At 39.9% G+C, this 23568-nt stretch overlaps 1 protein-coding gene across 4 annotated transcripts in view; it reads right to left on the reverse strand.

Annotated features, from left to right (window-relative positions):
* Window positions 1–23568, reverse strand: part of LOC139763654 (oxysterol-binding protein-related protein 3-like) — a 98891-nt gene that overhangs the window by 54263 nt on the left and 21060 nt on the right. For all 4 annotated transcript variants that reach the window (XM_071689940.1, XM_071689939.1, XM_071689938.1 and 1 more), the window contains 5 exons: window positions 15773–15909; window positions 11613–11765; window positions 6440–6701; window positions 2283–2425; window positions 913–1011 (listed from right to left, as the gene is read on the reverse strand). In XM_071689940.1, the coding sequence (XP_071546041.1) occupies window positions 913–1011; window positions 2283–2425; window positions 6440–6701; window positions 11613–11765; window positions 15773–15909 (794 nt within the window). The remainder of the gene's footprint in view (window positions 1–912; window positions 1012–2282; window positions 2426–6439; window positions 6702–11612; window positions 11766–15772; window positions 15910–23568) is intronic.

Consider the following 23568-nt stretch of genomic DNA (forward strand, 5'->3'; position numbering starts at 1 on the left):
CACAATTTCAAATCTCTCTAAGGCCTCTTCCCCATTCCATTTTGCTGATGTTGGGGATGCAGTGTCCTTCACAGTGAAAAGACTTCAACTTATCATGAAGTGCCTCGCATATCTCTTCATTACCTGCAACAATTCTTCCCTCCAAATTCCTGAGCCTAATTAGCTGCCCTTTAACCAGCAAATTACTCCAGATGGAAAAATTATGGGTTCTCTCTCAATTCATCCATATATGTGAAAGGTCACCATGGCTTCACAGGCATGACTGCATTGCTATTTGGGTGATGAGTCCTGCAATGGAGCATCTAATAGTCTCTTACGTTTAACAATTGTTGAAGGGATTATATGATTGTAGATACAACTCATGGGGGAAAAAAATGGTGTTTTACCCCTTCCCTTAGCAAGTGCTTTCAGGTGCTTATATGGCTTTAATCAAATATGAGAAAGTTGTATATTTAAAAAAGTTATAATGCATACAATACGACAGTTAATACGAAATTTGAATTTAAAAGAGATAAATGGAAAGTAAAGATATCAAAGGAAATGAACTTCCTAAGATACATTAATGGTACCTTCAGTATCTTATCCAGGCTTTATCTTATAAGCAATGGAACACTGGTTTGTTATGTCCTATTAAAATCACATGGCAGGGGACAATGTGAAACTGATGAGTCCAGGAATTATAAATAAATCTTTTCACTGTAGTCCAAATCAATTATCATCTGTCTGAAAAAAAAAATTATTCAACTCTTTCACTTCCAATATGCAAAATGACATGTTCCCTTGTTTTTTAAGATGTCCTCTGAGAAGTGACATTAAAGAGATAAGTTAACCCTATAACCCCAAAACCTCCATTTCTTTGGTTAACAGTGTACCTTCTTGTATCTTCTAAGTGAAAAAATATCAATTGCTTACCAGCTCAGACATTGATGGTGGTACAGAGATCTCTGACAAGTCAGAATCTGCATGAATCCTAGCCAAACGGCCTCTTAATTCTGCATTTTGTTGCAAAGCCTGGAAAAGTTTTTTATGAACATTAAACATAAAATATTTCTACATTAAGAATAAAAGAAGAGACAATTCTATAATAATAATGATTTTCATATCTTTTCATTACATAAATTCCCAGCTTCATAAGACAGCATGACAGCATGCCGCTCCCTGTATACCACATCATTCCAATTCACTCTTTCCTACACATGCCTTTCACCCTCATGAATGTTCAGGCCCCAACCACTCAAAACATTTTTCTCTCTATCCTTTCATTTCCAGTATGGTCTTCCACTTCTTGTCCCCTCCACTTCAGACACATATATCCTCCTGGTCAAATTCTCCTCATTCATTCTCTCCATAATTCCAAGCCATTTCAGCACACCCTCCCCCAGTCTTTCAACCATTCTCTTCTCATGACCCTTAAATCACAGATTTACTTAACCTTTTATTACTAATTTGATCATACCACCTCACACCATATATTATCTTCAAACATATCATTTCCAACACATTCCCCCTCCTCTACACATCCTCATCTATAGCCTATGCCTCACATCCGTACAACATTGTTGGGACTACTATACCTTCAAAATACTTAATTTCTCCTTTCCAGATAACAACCTCTCTTGACTAAACATTCTCCGATGTTCCCAGAACCTTTGCCCCCTCACCCACCCTATGATTCACTTCTGCTTCAATGGTTCCATCTGCTGCCATGTCCAGTCCCAGGTATCTGAAACAGCTCCCTTCTAAATTTTCTCTAATCAAACTCACACCTCAACTTAACTGTCTCTCTGCTCTGTTTCTCTCAACTTCCTTTCACTCTCCAAAACTCATTCACTAACTCAACTCCTGCAGTTTCTCATTCAAATTTGACACCATTGGTGTGTTATCAGCAAATAACAACTGACTGCCTATACATATATGAAGTACATATGCATAAATTGTTCCTTTCCATTGCTCTCTCCAGAGTAAATCTTTCATAGTCCTCCCTGGTGGCATCCTGACCTAATTCCACTCAGTATGAACAGAGGGAGCACTTAAGAAATGGCAGTATCCAAAGAAGTGCAGATTTAAGACAAGAGGCAGAAACACTGTCAGTCTTCCAATGACTGCCTGAACTACCCGTGTACATATGTGATTTCAACATGATCTTCAGGTGGATCAAAAATCTTCTACAACAAAAAAGGAAGAACATTCCAAAAATAATAACTTGACAGCTTCTGTGTGGGTAGATAACAAAATTCCGATGATATAATGAAATCTGATAATAATTTGTAATAGTGACTTACCTGATTAAGAGAATTTCTGAGTGCAGCAATAATGGCTGTGGTGTTGTGAGATGCTAAGAGGTTTGATTCTGATTCCAAGGCTTGACGGAGCTTTTCTCTCTCAGTCTGTATTCCACGAATAACTTGACCAACCTGACTTACAACTACAAGTAAAGGAAAAAATCAGATACAACTGGAACCTCAAAAATGAAAGATTATTGATCACTACTATTCTGTTATAGCATTTCCAAGGTAGTACAGTATCAAATTGTTAGAAATTGAGGAAATCAATAAAACCAAAAGTAATGATTTTCACATATTTCATAAATGGCAAGAGATGGTTGATTACTGGTGCTAATACACCTGACCATGAGAAGAAAAGTCATGAGAGGCAAGTGTTTTGGGAGCAGCTGAGGGTGTGTAAGCAGTTTTGGTGCAAGAGACCGGGTATTAGTGATGGGTGATTTACATGCAAAGGTAAATGATGTGGCAACTGAGGGTATAATTGGTGCACATAGAGTATTCAGAATTATGAATGGAAATGGTGAAAAGCTCGTGGAGTGCTGTGCTTAGAAAAGACTCACGATTGGGAATACCTGTTTTAAAAAGAGAGATATACACAAGTATACATATGTGATTAGAAAAGATGGTCAACGGGCATTTTTTTTCTTTTTTTTTTTTTTTTGCTTTGTCGCTGTCTCCCGCGTTTGCGAGGTAGCGCAAGGAAACAGATGAAAGAAATGGCCCAACCCACCCCATACACATATATATACATACGTCCACACACGCAAATATACATACCTACACAGCTTTCCATGGTTTACCCCAGACGCTTCACATGCCTTGATTCAATCCACTGACAGCACGTCAACCCCGGTATACCACATCGATTCAATTCACTCTATTCCTTGCCCTCCTTTCACCCTCCTGCATGTTCAGGCCCCGATCACACAAAATCTTTTTCACTCCATCTTTCCACCTCCAATTTGGTCTCCCTCTTCTCCTCGTTCCCTCCACCTCCGACACATATATCTTCTTGGTCAATCTTTCCTCACTCATTCTCTCCATGTGCCCAAACCATTTCAAAACACCCTCTTCTGCTCTCTCAACCATGCTCTTTTTATTTCCACACATCTCTCTTACCCTTACGTTACTTACTCGATCAAACCACCTCACACCACATATTGTCCTCAAACATCTCATTTCCAGCACATCCATCCTCCTGCGCACAACTCTATCCATAGCCCATGCCTCGCAACCATACAACATTGTTGGAACCACTATTCCTTCAAACATACCCAATTTTGCTTTCCGAGATAAAGTTCTCAACTTCCACACATTCTTCAAGGCTCCCAGGATTTTCGCCCCCTCCCCCACCCTATGCTCCACTTCCGCTTCCATGGTTCCATCCGCTGCCAGATCCACTCCCAGATATCTAAAACACTTTACTTCCTCCAGTTTTTCTCCATTCAAACTTACCTCCCAATTTACTTGACCCTCAACCCTACTGTACCTAATAACCTTGCTCTTATTCACATTTACTCTTAACTTTCTTCTTTCACACACTTTACCAAACTCAGTCACCAGCTTCTGCAGTTTCTCACATGAATCAGCCACCAGCGCTGTATCATCAGCGAACAACAACTGACTCACTTCCCAAGCTCTCTCATCCCCAACAGACTTCATACTTGCCCCTCTTTCCAAAACTCTTGCATTCACCTCCCTAACAACCCCATCCATAAACAAATTAAACAACCATGGAGACATCACACACCCCTTCCACAAACCTACATTCACTGAGAACCAATCACTTTCCTCTCTTCCTACACGTACACATGCCTTACATCCTCGATAAAAACTTTTCACTGCTTCTAACAACTTGCCTCCCACACCATATATTCTTAATACCTCCACAGAGCATCTCTATCAACTCAATCATATGCCTTCTCCAGATCCATAAATGCTACATACAAATCCATTTGCTTTTCTAAGTATTTCTCACATACATTCTTCAAAGCATTATTAGATTACATATTAATAGATAAGTGAGTAAGAGAAAGACTTTTGAAGGTAAATGTGCTAAGAGGGGCAGCTGGTGGAATGTCTGGTCATTACCTTGAGGAAACGAGGGTTAAGATTTGTAAATGTTTTCGAAAAAGACGAAATAATGCCGGGAAGAAGAGAGTGGTGAGAGTAAGAGAGCTTGGGGAAGGAGACTTATGTGAAGAAATGCCAGGAGAGATTAAGTGCAAACTGGCAAAAGTTGACAGCAAATGAGGTGAGGGGAAAGGGTGAGGAATGAGAGGTATTTTGGGAAACAGTGATGGCATGGGCAAGAAATGTATGTGGCATGTGAAAGGTGGCTGGTGGGCAGATTAGCAAGGGTTGTGAGTGATAGGATGAAGAAGTAAAGTTGCTAGTGAAAGAGAAAAGAGAGGCATTTTGGGTGGTACTTACAGGGCAAGAGTGCAAATGAATGCAAGATGTATAAGAGAAAGCGGCAAGAGATCAAGAGGAAGGTGCAGGGGTTGAAAGAGAGGGCAAACAAGAGTTGGGGGAGAGAATACCATTAAACTTTAGGGAGAATAAAAAGATGTATTGGAAGGATGAAAATAATTTGTGAAAGACAAGAGAACAAATGGGAACATCAGTGAAGGGAGCAAAAGGAGAAACGATAACAGGTAGTGATGAAGTGAGGAGACGGAGTGAGTATTTAGGACTGATAAATATGTTTGATGATACAGTGGCAGATGTCATGGTGGTATGCAAAGAAAGGGTCATGGAGAGTGGTTTGATGAAGAATGTAGAGGTGATGAAAGCCTTATGGAAGATGAAATGCAGCAAGGCGGCAGGATTGGATGGTATTTCAGTGGAATCTATTAAGAAAGAGAGTGGCTGTGTTGTTGATTGGTCGATAAGGATATTCAGTGTACGTATGGATCACAGTGAAGTGCCTGAGGACTGGCTGAATGCATGTATAGTGCCACAGTATAAAGACAAAGGGGATAAAGGTGTGTGTTCAAACTACAGAGGTAAAAGTTTGTTGAGCATACCTGGTATGTTGTAGTTGTTGTTTGGGGTGGTATTGATTGAAAGTGTGAAGGCATGTACATTGCATCAGATTAAGGAGGAGCAGTGTGGTTTCAGAAGTGGAAGACAATGTGTGGATTAGGTGTTTACTTTGAAGAATGAGTAATGCACCGAAACCACAGCTCCCTTTCCACATCAGGCCCCACAGACCTTTCCATGGGTTCCCCAGACATTTCACATGCCCTGGTTCAGTCCAGTGACAGCATGTCGACCCTAGTGTACCACAACATTCCAATTCACTCTACTCCTTGTATGCCTCTCACCCTCATGTATGTTCAGCACCAACAGCTCAAAATCTTTTTCACTCCATCCTTCCATCTCCAATTTGGTGTCCTACTTCTCCTTGTTCCCTCCACCTCTGCTAATGGCTTGTTAAGAGTGAGGCATTAAAGGCTAAAGGTGGCATTGAATTTTCTAGAAGTTATTCAATTGCTATCAGTATGTCCCTTTCTCATATGATTATTATGTCTGTAAGGACCAGCTCATTATAGTCATTAAATATTTTATAATCATGTCCAGCTCCTTCACTGTTTTGGGAGACTGAGGATGAGACAGAAGGATGAAGTGACAGAGGCAGAAAGGTGTGAATTACGTAAGGTAAAAGTAAACTCGAGCAATACGGTGGGATGAACCAGAGTACATGAAGCGGTTAAGGGAAACCACAGGCAGGTCTGTGAGGCTTGGCTGTGTTTAGGGAGCTTTGTTTTTGATGTACTATATATGACAGAGTGGATGTAAGCAAATGATGCTGCTCTTCATCTGTTCCTGGCATTACCTTGATGTCTTGAATACTAATAAATTTCTCCACTTCTTATCTAACTTTTACAAATGTCTTTTTCAGTCTAGGGGTAATCAAAATTTTAAGTGATATTCCTGTCAATCCAGAAAAAAAATCACTATGATATTCTTTCCATCAAATTGGAAGAACAAAAAAGTTCAGAAGAGAAGGGAGCATATAAGTGGGAAGGTAAAGTACTTTGGAGGAGATTCCACATGAGGCATTCATATTTAAGGCAGAGGAAAGCAAATGTGGTATAAATGGAGGATGAGATGGTAAACATTTAATGCACTGTTGTCCATGTACTCACCTTCCTTGGCTAAAATAGTAAAATCTTCCCGAGATGAACTTTCCATGGACAATGTAATGGTGGGGGGGTTGGGTGCTGGATGGTGGGATTGTGATGTTGGTGAAGGTGTGTTAGGAGGCTGCACACTCCCCACAATGGCTGATGAAGCATCAGAATAGCTATGAGGTCGAGAGACAGATGGATGCCAGCCAGCATTATGCAATGCCAATGTTGGGTTGCTGCTACTCAATGGTCGCAGTTCACAAAGATTACCGTCCACCTGCTAAACACAAAAATATAGAAAAAAGTATGTTAAACTTCCACGTAAATATCTACAAACTAAAATTATAATCAAAGGGAAGAAATGTCCCATCCTGGTGTATGTAAACTGCATGCTAATGCAGACCTCCATTATCAGAGTCTTTTAACTTGACTATGGCAGAGAAATAATTGTTTAATACAATTTTTGTTCCTGGGTAAGGAAGTGTTATTCCTTAATTGCTTATGTGTAAGAAGTAGAGAAAAAAGGCTATAATTCCCTTCAAACTTTAGTTTTGTGACCAGGACAGTGATATTTTGAAATTTACTCATTTCCAATCGGACAATGGGCAAAAATGCACATTTCTATTCACATAAAGTCAGAAAAACAAAAACATATGAATAAAAATCAACATGCATTTACACTAATTTTAATCAAAAGAGATCAGAAAAGATTTAGAAATGAGTAGTTTTTCGAGATTTACGATTGTACTGTAAATCACTTTCACAAATCAGATCCCAAATATGATCTCCCTTCATGTTCTCATTATATGTTCCAGAGTAGAAGCATTCAAAGTCCAGAATATCCTGGTGGAAGCGCTTGCCTTGCTCCTCCAAATATGCTCCCATGTTCTCTGAATTTATTAAGATGACCATCAAGGATATGGATTTTGAGGGACATCCTGCAGCCCATTTTGCCATAGTTCTTCACCACAGTCTCAACTAGTTCTACATAGTTTTTGGCCTTGTAATTGCCCAGGAAGCCCCAAGCCACTGCAACAAGGCTGTATCAAGCTGCTTCCTCCTTCCCAGTGAGCTTCTTGGAGAATTCCGTGCACTCCAAGATCTTTTTTATCTGTGGTCTGACGAAGACAATGGCTTTGACCTTTGCCTCAGACACCTCAGGGAAGAAGTCTTGAAGGCACTTGAAGGATGCAGACTCCTTATCTACAGCTGTGACAAACTGTTTCATAAGGCCTAATTCTATGTGCACTGAAGGTCCAGATATGTGATAGCAGTTGCATTCTTGCCAGTCCAATGTTTGGAAGGGTCCACCATGCAGAAGTAGCAATTTTGTCCTAATGGTCGGTAGGTTCCTGGCAAATCCTTGGGTTTGCAAACGTCATGGCTCTCTTTTCCCCTCTGTACCATCCTGCAAGAGAACACTATAAACTTGTGATTATGGAAGAAAATAATACATTTGATTTTTAAGTTTATTTCACTCATGACTAATATGTAAAAAATTCTCTCATATTCCATATATGATATTTTTCTCAACACTAAAAAAGTTTTAAGAAACTAAAATACTTTCCTTTTAAATTTTGAAAATTCTAAAAAATGTTATAACAATATTCTCCCAACCAAACAAGCAACAAATGTCTAAGTTACCTTCCAGAATTTTTTTGCAGTGCTCGCAGGTGAAATGAAGCGCCCAGAATTTGTCTTATCCCCTACTGGCATGTTGAATTATGCTTTGTTGGCCTCACAGATCTAAGCAGATGCTGCCATCTGCTGGATGCTTGCAGCCTCTAGATGCCATCTCAGAAAAATGTATGTATACGTATCCACTTAGGCACCTAGATCTACATTGAATGGGTTGGCTTGAAGCCCTTATATTCATACTACTATTTATATTACTGGACACTTCTATATCAGCTACTCAGCCCTAAATCCATCTGGAATTTTCTAAAAAAATAGGTAAATTTCAAAATATCACTGTCTTGATCACAAAAGCAAAGTTTTAAGGGAATAAAAGCCATTTTCTATACTTTTTAGACATAATAAATTAGAAAATAATCCAGGAACAAATAAGTAAAAATTTGTCACACAGTGTAATTATCCATCTCTCGCCTTCTACTTTCAGTTTTACCCACATCAATCTTGAATTTATTTCCTTACAATCTATCACACACTCCCCCAACTCCTGCTTCAGTAGTGCTTCTCCTTCCTTAGCTCTTGTTCTCTCACTAACCACTGACCTTACATGTATGTGAGTATATGTGTATATATATGTATGTTAGTGGATGGGTCTTTCCTTGTCTGTTTCCTGACTCCACCTTGCTAATACAGGAAATGGTGATCAAGTATAAGTGTGAATGAATGTGGCCCTTTTTTTTTCTTTTTCTTTTGAGAGAGAGATGCTATTCTATGTGCAGCGGGGTGGTGACGGGAATGGATGAAGGCAGCAAGTATGAATATGTACATGTGTATATATGTATATGTCTGTGTATGCATATGATAGAGTTGACAAAAATGCTCTGTGGAAGGTATACAGAATATATGGAGTGGGAGGCAAGTTGTTAGAAGCAGTGAAAAGTTTTTATTGAGGATGTAAGGCATGTGTACGTGTAGGAAGAGAGGAAAGTGATTGGTTCTCAGTGAATGTAGGTTCGCGGCAGGGGTGTGTGATGTCTCCATGGTTGTTTAATTTGTTTATGGATGGGGTTGTTAGGGAGGTGAATGCAAGAGTTTTGGAAAGAGGGGCAAGTATGCAGTCTGTTGTGGATGAGAGAGCTTGGGAAGTGAGTCAGTTGTTGTTCGCTGATGATACAGCGCTAGTGGCTGATTCATGTGAGAAACTGCAGGAGCTAGTGACTGAGTTTGGTAAAGTGTGTGAAAGAAGAAAGTTGAGAGTAAATGTGAATAAGAGTAAGGTTATCAGGTACAGTAGGGTTGAGGGTCAAGTAAATTGGGAGGTAAGTTTGAATGGAGACAAACTGGAGGAAGTGAAGTGTTTCAGATATCTGGGAGTGGATTTGGCAGCGGATGGAACCATGGAAGCAGAAGTGAATCATAGGGTGGGGGAGGGGGCGAAAATTCTGGGAGCCTTGAAGAATGTGTGGAAGTTGAGAACATTATCTCGGAAAGCAAAAATGGGTATGTTTGAAGGAATAGTGGTTCCAACAATGTTGTATGGTTGCAAGGCGTGGGCTATGGATAGAGTTGTGCGCAGGAGGGTGGATGTGCTGGAAATGAGATGATTGAGGACAATATGTGGTGGAAGGTGGTTTGATCGAGTAAGTAATAATAGGGTAAGAGAGATGTGGGGTAATAAAAAGAGTGTGGTTGAGAGAGCAGAAGAGAGTGTTTTGAAATGGTTTGGGCACATGGAGAGAATGAGTGAGGAAAGATTGACCAAGAGGATATATGTGTCAGAGGTGGAGGGAATGAGGAGAAGTGGGAGACCAAATTGGAGGTAGAAGGATGGAGTGAAAAAGATTTTGAGTGATCGGGGCCTGAACATGCAGGAGGGTGAAAGGCGTGTGAGGAATAGAGTGAATTGGAACGATGTGGTATACCGGGGTTGACATGCTGTCAATGGATTGAACCAGGGCATGTGAAGCATCTGGGGTAAACCATGAAAAGTTCTGTGGGGCCTGGATGTGGAAAGGGAGCTGTGGTTTCGGTGCATTATTACATGACAGCTAGAGGCTGAGTGTGAACGAATGGTGCCTTTGTTGTCTTTTCCTAGCGCTACCTCGCACACATGAGGGGGTAGGGCATTGTTATTCCATGTGTGGCGGGGTGGCGATGGGAATGAATAAAGGCAGACTATCAATTATGTACATGGGTATATATGTATATGTCTATGTGTGTATATATATGTATACATCGAGATGTATAGGTATGTATATGTGCTGTGTGTGGACGTGTATGTATATACATGTGTATGTGGGTGGGTTGGGCCATTCTTTCATCTGTTTCCTTGCGCTACCTCGCTAACGCTGGAGACAGCAACAAAGCAAAATAAATAAAATATATATATGTGTGTGTATATGAATTGATGGGCCATTCTTCGTCTGTTTCCTGACACTACCTCACTGACACAGGAAACAGCCATTAAGTGTAATAATGAAAAAATAATAATAATGTGTATGTTTGTATACGTTGATATGTATATGTATGTAGATGTGCATATATGGGCGTTATATATATGTACATATGTGTATATGTATTATTTTCTTTTCTTTTAATTTTCCAAAAGAAGGAACAGAGAAGGGGGCCAGGTGATAAAGGCCCAGTTCTCTGTTCTTAACGCTACCTCGCTAACGCGGGAAATGGCAAATAGCTTGAAAGAAAAAGATGTGTATATGAATGGATGGGTCATTCTTCGTCTGTTTCCAGGCATTACCTCACTGACACGGGAAACAGTGATTAAGTATCATAATGAAAAAAATGATAATAATGATTAAAGTCCTTGAGGAGGACTTTTGTCTATGAATTTTTTTGAACAAGGCTCTTGAGGAGGACCTGTGTCTGTGATATGAAAAAAGTCCTTAGAGAGAACTTTTGTCTGTGACATGAACAGAGTCCTTGTAGAGGACTTTGTGACCAGAGTCTGATATAAACAAGAGTTGTTTAACAAAGTAACTCTCATCAAAACATAAATCCATTTAGTAAGATCGTATGAGTGAATGCACAGAACCTATTTCCACTGCTAATCCTTGTCACCCTGAAAGAGACATGCAACATGTAAAGCTTCAATCTCTCCAACCTCCCCCAAACCAGACAACAGTGTTTATAATGAAAAGATAGATGGACCAACACTAGGTGAAATAGCTGATTGAGCAGCACACCACTTATGAAGACTGTGTTTACTCCTTCCTCTGACAGCCAAGAATTTATGGAATATCCCAATAAATAAAGGCTGGATAAGAGACATTGGATGATACACCTTGGCCTGTATACAAAAAACAACTGAGACAGTGTTTTCTGAATGAACAAAATGGCAAGTTCATACACCTTTCCTTCCCATTCCATATTACTCTCATCTTTCTCTAAAATCTTTTCATATTTAAAAGAATGAGCCTGTGGGTCCATGGACACCTGCTGATGGCTAACATGAACAATGGAAAATATACTAGTCCAAGAATATTCCACCCCATACCAGCCAGGTAGATCGACCTGATATTACACAAAATGAAAAAATATTTACCAGTGATGGAACCATGGCATCAACCTGATCTGGTGCTCCTTTCCCCGGACTTGTAGTGATGGCAATCTCACCACTTACTGACTTATTAGACTTGTGCTTACGCAAACGAAACTTTCTTCTTGATTTTGTTGAGGGAGTTGTTGGTTCACCATGCTGATGATAGAAAATCCAATCAACAAACATATTATGTAAACAATGAAAATGTAATCTTAACATTATTGTACTATCTTATAAGAAAAAAAAATCCAGTATGTTACAAAGAGGGATATAGCACTAAAATACTGTTCTCTAATGGTAACAGGTCTTTCATTTCTGTCATTCTATAAATCATAACTGCCAGCAATTTAAACAAATTCCTATTGAAGCAAATCTTTGCTTACTTCTTTAATGATTATCAACATTAATAACTTTGATACTAAGAGGCTAATGGGCAAAAATTCGTATCATATGGATATCCTCCTTCCTTCTCACCGAATAAACTCAAAACTCTTTAACTGCTAAAAGCAGTATGTTAATTCAAACATTAACACTAAGCAAGATGCACCAGAGTATCTTAACTGATGGTCTATGAATTGTAACCAACACCTGGAAAATCAAGTACGACTAATATCTAATCCTCTCAAGAGCTGGAGTATGCTATTCTTGTAAGTACATCTTTTGAAGATGCATATTTTCTTTCACATGTCTATTTAAAGCCCTGTCTGGTTCCCTGAAAATCTGCTTCTGAAAAGTCTCATTACTGGAAAGGTTATCAAATTAAAAAAAATATGTATATTTGTCCAAAAATTACACAAAAGGAACATCACCAATGGTTGCTGGAATGGCTCCTTTGGGCATGAGACCTGCCAATTCTTGAAGTTTTTATATCATTAAAAGGACTGTGGATCCCAATTTTCTTTTTTAACTGGGAATCTATTATGTATACTTTATTCATTCATGAAACTTAACTAGTCTTCATTTACACATGCATCCACTCATTTCACACTTACCCTCACAGATATTCTCTCCATATCTATATCTTTATCAAATATGCCTTCCATTATCTATTCAACCATTCTCTTCAATATCCACACCCAATAAAAACTTTCTCATTCCTCACTTTCCCTGTTTACAAACCACAGTTCACAGGTCCTTTTCAAATAACTGCTCTTGAAAATCATATCAATCAACTATGTCTTTTTTTATGTTAGGTGAGATGGCACAGGCAACTGAAAGCTCAGATCCAGGGAAAAGGAGTAAGAATACCACCCACATATCTCCTCTGTGTTGTAGAAGGCAACTAGAAGGAAGGAATGGGCAGGTGGGGGACTGGATATCTTCCCCTCTTGTATTACTTTCCAAAAGAAGTAAATGAGGAAAGAGCCAAAAGAGGATCTTTTATCCTCTAAGGCTCAGTCATCTCTTCTGAACTACCTTGTTCACGCATGTACAGAGGCAAGGCATGGGTGTACTGCAGACTGGATATCATGAACCAAGATGCAACACTGTTTGGGCTCAACCCTTACCAGCATGTTAACGTATAATTGTCAGCAACATAAACAATACACTACAGTTGTCCATTATCATGAACTGAGATCTACTGATATTTTAGTAAAATCTATCATCTTTCATTCTGTCTTCCTTTGCCTTAAGAGTCTCATAGGAAGGGGGTATCAAAATTACCTCCATCTATAACCGCAAAAGAATGCAACTAGTTCATCAAAGGATGAATTCTTCAATACACTGAGTAATGCTGGAAGATCTTTGACCCTCTTACAATAGGTAGTTGCCAGTGGAAAAACCAACACAGTTTCTGTGTTAAGATGTGCAATGACTACAATACAGGAGTGGGAACACTTTATCAAATGGAATCAGATTTTCTATTTATGTGCAACTACCCCTGCTTTACCAAGCTAATATCAGGAACGGATGAACAATGGCCTTATTTGCACACATCTCTCTCTAGCTGTTCCATATAATCTACTGAAATCAGGGCCTGCCATCCACAGCCAAGCAGCACAATTATTCCATGGTTTACCATGAACGCATCATACATTCTGGCTCATCCCACTGTCAGCATATTGTGGCCCCCCTTTCATACACTACCACGATCTGACTCATTCTATCCTAAGATCAACTCTCACCCTTCTGAATGTTCAATCTCCAATACCCCCAAACCTTCCTCATTGCATATTTACATTTCCTGTCATACATGCTCACCAATTCCGGCATTAGTGAGGTAGCATCAAGAAGAGATGACTGAACCTTGGAGAGAAAATTTCTCACTTGGGCCCTTGCTCTGTTCCTGCTTTTGGAAAGTAATACAAGAAGGGAGTATATCCAGCAACCTATTTCTGCCCCTCTAAGTCACCTTAATTCTACAACACATGGGCATTAATATCTCTTCCCTATCTCCATGGTAAGATAACTGATATATATATTTTTTTCATACAGATTCGCCATTGCCCACATTAGAGAAGTAGCGACAAGAACAAAGAACTAAGCCTTTAGAAGGGAAAATCATCACTTGGCCCCCTTCTCTGTTCCTTCTTTTGGAAAAGCAAAAACTGGAGGGGAGGATTTCCAGCACCCCAATCCCACCCCTTTAAGTTGCCTCTTACGACATGCAGGGAATATGTGAGAAGTACTCTTTCTCCTCTCTACCCTGTCCCCATGGTTGTTTAATCTGCTTATGGATGGGGTGGATAGGGGGTAAATGTGTTCAGAGAGAGGGGCGAGCATGCAGTCTGTTGGGGATAAGAGGGTCTAGCAAGTGAGTCAGTTGTTGTGCGCCAATGATAGAGCACTGAAAGCTGATTCAAGTGAGAAACTGCAGAAGTTGGAGACTCAGTTTGGAAAAGTGTGTGAAAGGAGAAAGTTGAGAGTAAATGTAAATAAGAGCAAGGTTATTAGGTTCAGCAGGTTTGAGGGACAAGTTAGCTGGGATGTAAGTATGAATTGAAAAAAATTGGAGGAAGTGAAGTGTTTTAGATATCTGGGAGTGGACTAGGCAGCAAATGGGACCATGGCAGGGGAAGTGAGTCACAGGGTGGGGGGAGGGAGCAAAGGTTCAGGGAGCGATGAAGAATATGTGGAAGGAGAGAACATCCTCTGAGAGCAAAAATGGGTATGTTTGAAGGAATAGTTGTTCCAACAAGTCTGAATTGAGAAAAACGGGAGGAAGTGAAATGTTTTAGATATCTGGGAGTGGACTTAGCAGCAAATGGGACCATGGAAAGGGAAGTGAGTCACAGGATGGGAGGAGGTAGCAAAGGTTCTTGGAGTGATGAAGAAACTGTGGAAGTAAAGAACATTCTCTCAAGAGCAAAAATGGGTATGTTTGAAGGAATAGTAGTTCCAACAATATCGTATGTTTGCAAGGCAAGGTTATATAGATAGGGTTGTACAGAAAAGATGGGATGTATTGTAAATGAAATGTCTGAGGACAATGTGGTGTGAGGTGGTTTAATCAAATAAGTAATGAAAGGGTAAGAGAGATGTGTGGAAATAAAAAAAAAGTGTGGTTGAGAGAGCAGAAGAGGTTGTGTTGAAATGGTTTAGACATATGGATAGAATGAGTAAGGAAAGTTTGAAAGGATATACATGGCAGAAGTGAAAGGAACAAGGAGAAGTAGAAGACCAAATTAGAGGTGACAGGATGGAGTGAAAAAGATTTTGAGTAAACATACAGGTGGGAGAGAGGTGTGCAAGGAATAGAGTGAATTGGAACGATGTGGTATACTGGGGTGAATGAGATGTCAATGGACAGAACCAGGGTATGTGAAATGTCTGGGGTAAACCATGGAAAGGTCTGTGGGGCCTGGATGTGGAAAGGAAGCTGTGGTTTCAATGCATTACACATGACAGCTAGAGACAGAGTGTGAACAAATGTGGCCTTTTTGTCTGTTTTTCTGGCACTATCTTGCTGAAGTAGGGGGTAGCGATGCTGTTTCCTGTGGGGTGGGGAAGCACCAGGAATGGATGAAGGCAAGCAAGTATGAATATGTACATGTGTATATGTTGATATGTATATATATGTATGTATATGTGCATGTGTGGGCATTTATGTATATGTGTGTGTATATGAGTGGATGGGCCATTCTTTGTCTGTTTCCAGACACTACCTCGCTGATGTGGGAAATGGCAATCAAGTATAATAAATAAATAAATGTAATACTAACACTTATATCATCTTGATGTTCAATAGAGTCAAGGAGGCGGGCCAACTGTTGGACATGATGTTGCACAGAAGAGATTTCCTTGGTTAGATGATCCAAACCTGAGCTATCCATTAGCCATGATCGTAGTGTTCCAGCTCCTGTTAAAGAGTAAATACTCTGAAAATACACAGCAATACACAATTTGAGCAAAACACGAAAAAAAAAATCTGAAAGTTTCTTGTAACGTAAATCAGTAAAGGACTTCAAGATAACTAAGTGTTGGAGCCAAGGACAAATGAACTTTTTGAGAGGTATGTGCTAATGATGAAAGTGAAAATAGCAAAGGTCTGTCAGATATGAATATATAATTGGTGGCACATGTCATTAATGCCTTTGAAGATCCAAAATACACCATTCATTTGCTTTGCATGGGAATTTGTTCTGAGTGAAGGCTGTGCTAAATGAACACATAAACAGCAAACGTCTTTTTACTTTGTTAAGGGAAGGATATGACCTAAGGTAATACTCCTGTCTCATTATTCACACTTTAATCTCATTCCAGCACAGGCCTCTTTGAAAGATGAATGTGCTCGCTATGTGCTTCTGCATATCAACAAACCAAGTCAGGTTACTGAATTTCATATCATTACAGACATACAGCACTTTGTGTCACCCGTTGCAGTCTGTTTCCTGCATCTGTTATCATAGTGTTGTACATGCTGAATTTGCTAAGTATATCTAATATCACAAAGCTTAAAGGCATGACAAGGTGATACATAAATTTTTTTTTTTTCCATATTGCTAGAGGTGAGGTAGCTTGCTTTATCTCCTTACTGCACCTAATCACCTTACATTTGCTCATATCATTTCTCATCTTTAATCCCTCATAACACCTAAACCTTTTCAATAGCCCATGGAATTTCTGTCAAGATTCTGCCATCAGAACTTTGTCGCTGTAAAAAGGCAAGGGATCTACTTTCCATGATCCCCCTACCAACTGTAACATGCTGCAGACCTGCCCCTTACTCCATGACCCTTGCAATTACCTCCCTTATCACCTAGTCTATATACAAATCAAACAACTACAGTGATGCAAAACATCTTTGACTCATATCCACCTTCCCTAGCAACCAAGTACCCTCCTCTCTTCTTATTTACACACATGCCTTACTCTCCAAGCATGCTGTTACTAAATGCAGTTACTAAATGAGTTCAGCTAGGAGAAATATTTTTATCAAGATGAAAATAATAAAGCCTTGGTGCAGTCCATTGACAGTATGTCATCTCGGTATACCAAATCATTCCAATTCACTCTATTCTGTGCATGCCTCTCACCCTCCTGTATGTTCAGACCCAAATCACTCAAAATCTTTTTCACTTCATCCTTCCACCTTCAATTTGGTCTCCTGCTTCTCCTTGTCCCCTCCACCTGTAACACACACATCCTCTTTGCCAACCTTTCCTCACTCACTTTCTCCATTTCAACACACCCTCTTCTGCTCTCTCAACCACACTCTTTTTATAACCAAGCATCTCTCTTGCCCTTTCATTACTTACTTAATCAAACCACCTCACACCACATACTGTCCTTAAACATTTCATTTCCAACACATCCACCCTCCTCTGTACAACCCCTATCCATAGCCAATGCCTCACAACCATGTAATATTGTTGGAACTACTATTCCTTCAAACATACCCATTTTTGGTCCCTGAGATAAAGTTCTCTCCCACACATTCTTCATTGTTCCTAGAACCTTCGCTCCCTCCCCGACCCAGTGACTAACTTCCCCTCCCATGGTTCCATTCACTGCCAAGTCCACTCCCAGATCTCTAAAACACTTCACTTCCTCCAACCTTTCTCAATTCAAACTTACCTCCTAATTAACTTGTCCATCAGCCCTGCTGAACCTAATAACCTTGCTCTTATTCACTTTTACTCCAAACTTTCTTCCTTCCCACACTTTTCCAAACTCAGTCACCAACTTCTGCAGTTTCTCACTTGAATCAGCCATCAGTGCTGTATCACTGGCAAACAATAACTGACTCACTTCCCAGTCCCTCTCATCCCCAACCGACTGCATACTCGCCCCTCTCTCCAACATTTGCATTTACCACCTTAACCACCCCATCCATAAACAAATTAAACAACCATGGAGACATCAGATACCCCTGCCACAGGTTGACCTTCACTCTCCTCTCTTCCTACTTGTACACATGCCTTACATCCTTAATAAAAACTTTTACCTGCTTCTAGCAGCTTACCTCCCACACCATACATTCTTTAGACCTTCCATAAAGCACCTCTATCATCCCTATGATATGCCTTCTCCAGATCCATAAATGCCACATACAAATCCATCTGTTTTTCTACATATTTCTCAAACACATTCTTCATAGCAAACACCTGATCTACACATCCTCTACTACTTCTGAAACCACACTGCTCCTCCCCAATCTGATGCTTTGTTCATGCCTTCACTCTCAATCAATACCCTCCCATACAATTATCCAGGTATACTAAACAAACTTATGCCTCTGTAGTTTGAACATTTACCTTTATCCTCTTTGCCTTTGTACAATGGCACTAAGCATGTATTCCACCAATCCTCAGGCACTTCACCATGATCCATACATACACTGAATATCCTTACCAAGCAATCAACAACACAGTCATCCCCTTTCTTAATAACTTCTGACACATATATCCTCTTTGTCAACCTTTCCTCACTCATTCTCTCCACATGTCCAAACCATTGCAGCACACTCTTTTCTCCTCTCTAAACCACACAGCTTTCCATTATCACACATCTCTCTTATCCTTTCATCACTTACTTGATCAAAGCACCTCAAACATTTCATTTCCAAAACATCCACCCTCCTTCGCATAGCCTTATCTACAGCCCATGCCTTACATCCATATAATATTGCTAGAACTACTGTTCCTTTAAACATACCCATTTTTGCCCCTCCAGATAAGGTTCTCTCTATCCTCACATTCTTCAGCATTCCCAGGACTTTTGCCCACTCCCCCCCCTACCCTATGACTCACTTCAACTTCCATGGTTCCATTAACTGCCATGTCCTTTTTCAGATGGAAGGATGGGGTGAAAAATGCTTTCAGTAACAGGCCTGAACTTCCAGGGTAGAGAGGCATGCATGGAATACAGCAAATGGATGTAATGTGTTACATAGGGGATAATGTACTGTCACACTCAAACTAGCCTGTCTCTCTCCCATGTTACACCTTGATACCCTACTTTTATTCATATTAACTTTCAAATTCCTCCATTCGCACACACTCACAAAATCAGGCACTAGCTTCTAAAGTTTCTCGCTAAAGTCTCCCATATTTTTTCATAATTGTTCATCATTTCCCATGTTAGTGAAGAGCATCAATAACAGATGACTGAGCCTTTGAGGAAAAATATTTGCTTGGCTCCTTCCTCAACTCCTTTGAGAAAATTTCCAAGATGATGGATGATAACTGATATCTATTCCCCTTCATTTCATGCTACTTCCACAACGGAGATTTACAACCATATCTGAGAAGTGTTCATGCTATCTTTATTGTATTTCATAATAAACTATTTGTACATGCACATGTACTTTATTGCCCTGTACATCTTATTTTTTTCTCATCAGAGAATAATCAAATACATTACCCATTCATGTCCCAAGAAACATAACTAGCCCTTATTCATGGGTTCCTTGGGGAGAAATGGCTTTGCTTAAATGTTTCACTAAGTGTAGCACACAGTAAGAATGCAACCATGACATTAACTACAGACCCTCTATACTCATGAACTGTTCCAGTAAAGCCAAGTTGTGTAGGGAATGTACGCCTAAGGGTTATGGCTTCAAACAAAGAAGCAACACCTACACTTACACAGAGCTATGGTGGTAGAGAAGCCTGCATAATCATATTATGATGTATGCAAGATAAGCTGAGGAGATAGGTCCAGCAGAAAGAGAAAGAGGGTATGCAAAATATGTGCAGTATCAAGTTAGCTTTTCGTTCTTGTCTGAAAATATTCTACCAAAATCGAAACTGCTTTTATGAAAGGCAAATCATGTAATATCCAACATACTGCATCAGTAATCTATTAATGGGCAGCAATATGAAGGGATCCTCGAAGGTATACAGCAATCTTAACCTCCAAATATATTACTGATCTTATTGTATCACTCCATCATCTTTAGTCTTTTCTGAACACAAATCACTAGTTTCACAAGATTCATGTTACACTCAAGCCATCCATTTCCAAAAGGCTTTTACTAAGTCTGTACAATAAACAGAGCTAACACCAAACTATATTTTTCCTTGTAGCTACCTTATAGGTCAGTGAAGATGATTAAAGTTCATATGCATAAATTGTTTAATAAACTGATTATCATACATTTATCAGAAAAGTAATGCAATCTTATACCTGACTTGTAGCTCCAAAGCAACAGTTATCAAAATAACATTTTAAATGGTTGCTAAAAATTCAATGAGACCAATGTCACTACTTTTCATCTTCATATAATATATTATTCCTTACGTCCATGAATTAATATTAAGGATTTAATACTAGCCTAATCAAATATTGTTTCCAGTAATATAATGGAGAGAGCTCACTGAAATAACACAATGTAACTTTATTCTCATATGTGGTGTAGCAGTTAGTATTCCTGACCATGATGCACTCATGGGCTGCTCAAGGATGAGTGCATAGGTTCGAATCCTGGTAGGAGCAGTTGGTCCACGATCAACCCAGCTGTTCATTCACTCCTAGGGGTTGGTCGATAAAATGGGTACCAGGCTCAGGAATGTGAAATGTTTAGGTTAAACCATGGAAATGTCTATGGGGCCTGGATGTGGATAGGGAGCTGTGGATAGAGACTGAGTGTGAATGAATGTAGCCTTTTTTGTCTGTTTTCCTGGCACTACCTCACTGAAGTGGGGAGTGGCAATACTGTTTCCTGTGGGGCAGGGAAGCGCCAGAAAAGAATGAAGGCAAGCAAGTATGAATATGTATAAGCATATATATGTAAAGGTACACCACTGATTTTCCAGCACTCTTGATTCCAAAGCCTTGCTGGATTAACCATTTTGCCGGACTAACCATGGTCACATAATGATAATTCAACACACCTTTAACCCACTAATTATACATCTCCCATGTGTCTAAAGTATACCATAGACTGCTAGAAATTTAAATCAAACAAATATTAAATGTTTGGGCACCCTAACATGGTAAGTCTGTCCTTAGGTTGTTTGAATCCTGTGGGATCTTTTTCGTCTTCTGTTGTTAGTGTTTTCCTAGGTGTGCATCGCCAGAATAATGCAGTTTTGTCTACATAATACACCTGCTTAGGACTGAGATGCTTGTCAGCTACGAGTTTTGCAAATTCATCCACATACTCTGCAGCTCCTTCATGGTTTGCAGACCGCTTCTTGAATCTTTGAAGCCATCCTTCACTATAATCATGCTCATGTTAAGTCATGAAACAACTTAGCCTGGTCCATTCTCATGCTACCTGACAAGTCCACTCCATCACTCCAACGCTGTCGAAACCATTCCATCATCACTCGATCATGCTCAGTACTCTTACCATCTCTCATAGTTTTTCTAATTGCCATTTGCTTCTTGGAATCGCTGTCTGCATAGAATTTCAATATTTTCTTCCTTTGCTTCTTTATATCATAAATAGTTGAAGAACCAATATTGTAGATGTCACACAGCTTACACAACGAAACACCACAGTCCATTTTTTCCACATTTCTACTTGAACTTGCATTGATATGGACTGGAGTTTATGTTTGTTACCATGACTGACACTCTCATATGTCTTATAAGCCATGGCTAGGGTTAAATCTAAGCAAAATAAGCTAAGAATCTCACAGAATTGTGGTATCACCACCAACAAGTGCAGTGTAAAGAATGTACATAAGCGCGCACTACACACAACGCCATTTGCAACCTGGTAAACTAGTCTGGTGGCCATGGTAATTTCAAGTTCCCTAACGTAATTTTGTCTGGACTAAAGGAGTGCCAAACCATCAGTTGCCGGAAATTTGGCAGTGTACCAGTATATGTTTGTGTGTGCGTATGTATATGTAAGTATATGTTGATATGTGTATGTATGTACATGGGCATTTATGTATGTATATATGAATATGAGTGGATGGGCCATTCTTTGTCGGTTTCCTGTAGCCACCTCGCCAATGCAGGAAACAGCGATTATGTATAATAAAGCAATATAGGAAGAGAGGAAAGTGATTGGTTCCCAGTAAATGTCAGTTTGTGGCAGGGGTGCATAATGTCTCCATGAATGTTTAATATGTTTATGGATGGGGTTGTTAGGAGGTGAATGCAAGAGTTTTGGAAAGAGGGGCAAGTATGCAGTTTGTTGTCGATTATAGGGCTAGGGAAGTGAGTAAGTTGATGTTCACTGATGATGCAGCACTGGTGGTTGATTTGCGTGAGAAACTGCAGAAGTTGGTGACTGAGTTTGGTAAAGTGTGTGAAAGAAGAAAGCTGAGAGCAAATGTGAATAAGAGCAAGGTTATTAGGTTCAGTAAGGTTGAGGGACAAGCAAATTGGGAGGTAAGTTTTAATGGAGAAAAACTGGAGGAAGTGAAGTGTTTTAGATATCTGGGAGTGGATTTGACAGCGGGTGGAACCACAGAAGCAGAAGCGAGTCACAGGGTGGGGGAGGGGGTGTAGGTTCTGGGAGAGTTGAAAAATGTGTGGAAGTCGAGAATGTTATCTTGGAAAGCAAAAATGGGTATGTTTGAAGGAATGGTGGTTCCAACAATGTTATATGGTTGTGAGGCATGGGCTATACATAGGGTTGTGTGGAGGAGGGTAGATGTGTTGGAAATGAGATGTCTGAGAACAATGTGTGGTGTGAGGTGGTGTGATCGAGTAAGTAATGAAAGGGTAAGAGAGATGTGTGGTAATAAAAAGTGTGTGGTTGAGAGAGCAGACGAGGGTGTATTGAAATGGTTTGGTCACATGGAGAATGAGTAAGGAAAGATTGACAAAGAGGATACATGTGTCAGAGGTGGAGGGAACGAGGAGAAGTGGGAGACCAAATTGGAGGTGGAGGGATGGAGTCAAAAAGATTTTGAGTGATCGGGGCCTGAACATACAGAAGGGTGAAAGGCATGCAAAGAATAGAGTGAATTGGAATGATATGGTATACTGGAGTTGACGTGCTGTCAATGGATTGAACCAGGGCATGTGAAGCGTCTGGGGTAAACCATGGAAAGTTTTGTGGGGCCTGGATGTGGAAAGGGAGCTGTGGCTTCGGTGCATTATACATGACAGCTAAAGACTGAGTGTGAATGAATGTGGCCTTTGTTGTCTTTTCCTAGCGCTACCTCACGCACATGCGGGGGGAGGGGGTTTTCATTTCATGTGTGGCAGGGTGGCGACGGGAATGGATAAGGGCAGACAGTATGAATTATGTACATGTGTACATATGTATATGTCTGTGTGTGTATATATATGTATACGTTGAGATGTATTGGTATATATATGTGCGTGTAAGGACGTGTATGTATATACATGTGTATGTGGGTGGGTTGGGCCTTTCTTTCGTCTGTTTCCTTGCACTACCTTGCTAACGCGGGAGACAGCGACAAAGTATAATAAAATAAAATAAATAAATATATATATACATATATAGCATTAATGGGATGGCATTGATTACAGCCTCAGTTGCCCGTGCCGTCCCAGCTAACATAAAAAAAAAGTAGTAGCAACGCTCAGTAAGATTAAGCCTCTTTTTCAAAATGCAATGCAGTAAGACACATGGAATATCAGT

Source organism: Panulirus ornatus, chromosome 47 (assembly GCF_036320965.1).
Source record: "Panulirus ornatus isolate Po-2019 chromosome 47, ASM3632096v1, whole genome shotgun sequence".
Lineage (NCBI taxonomy): Eukaryota > Metazoa > Arthropoda > Malacostraca > Decapoda > Palinuridae > Panulirus > Panulirus ornatus.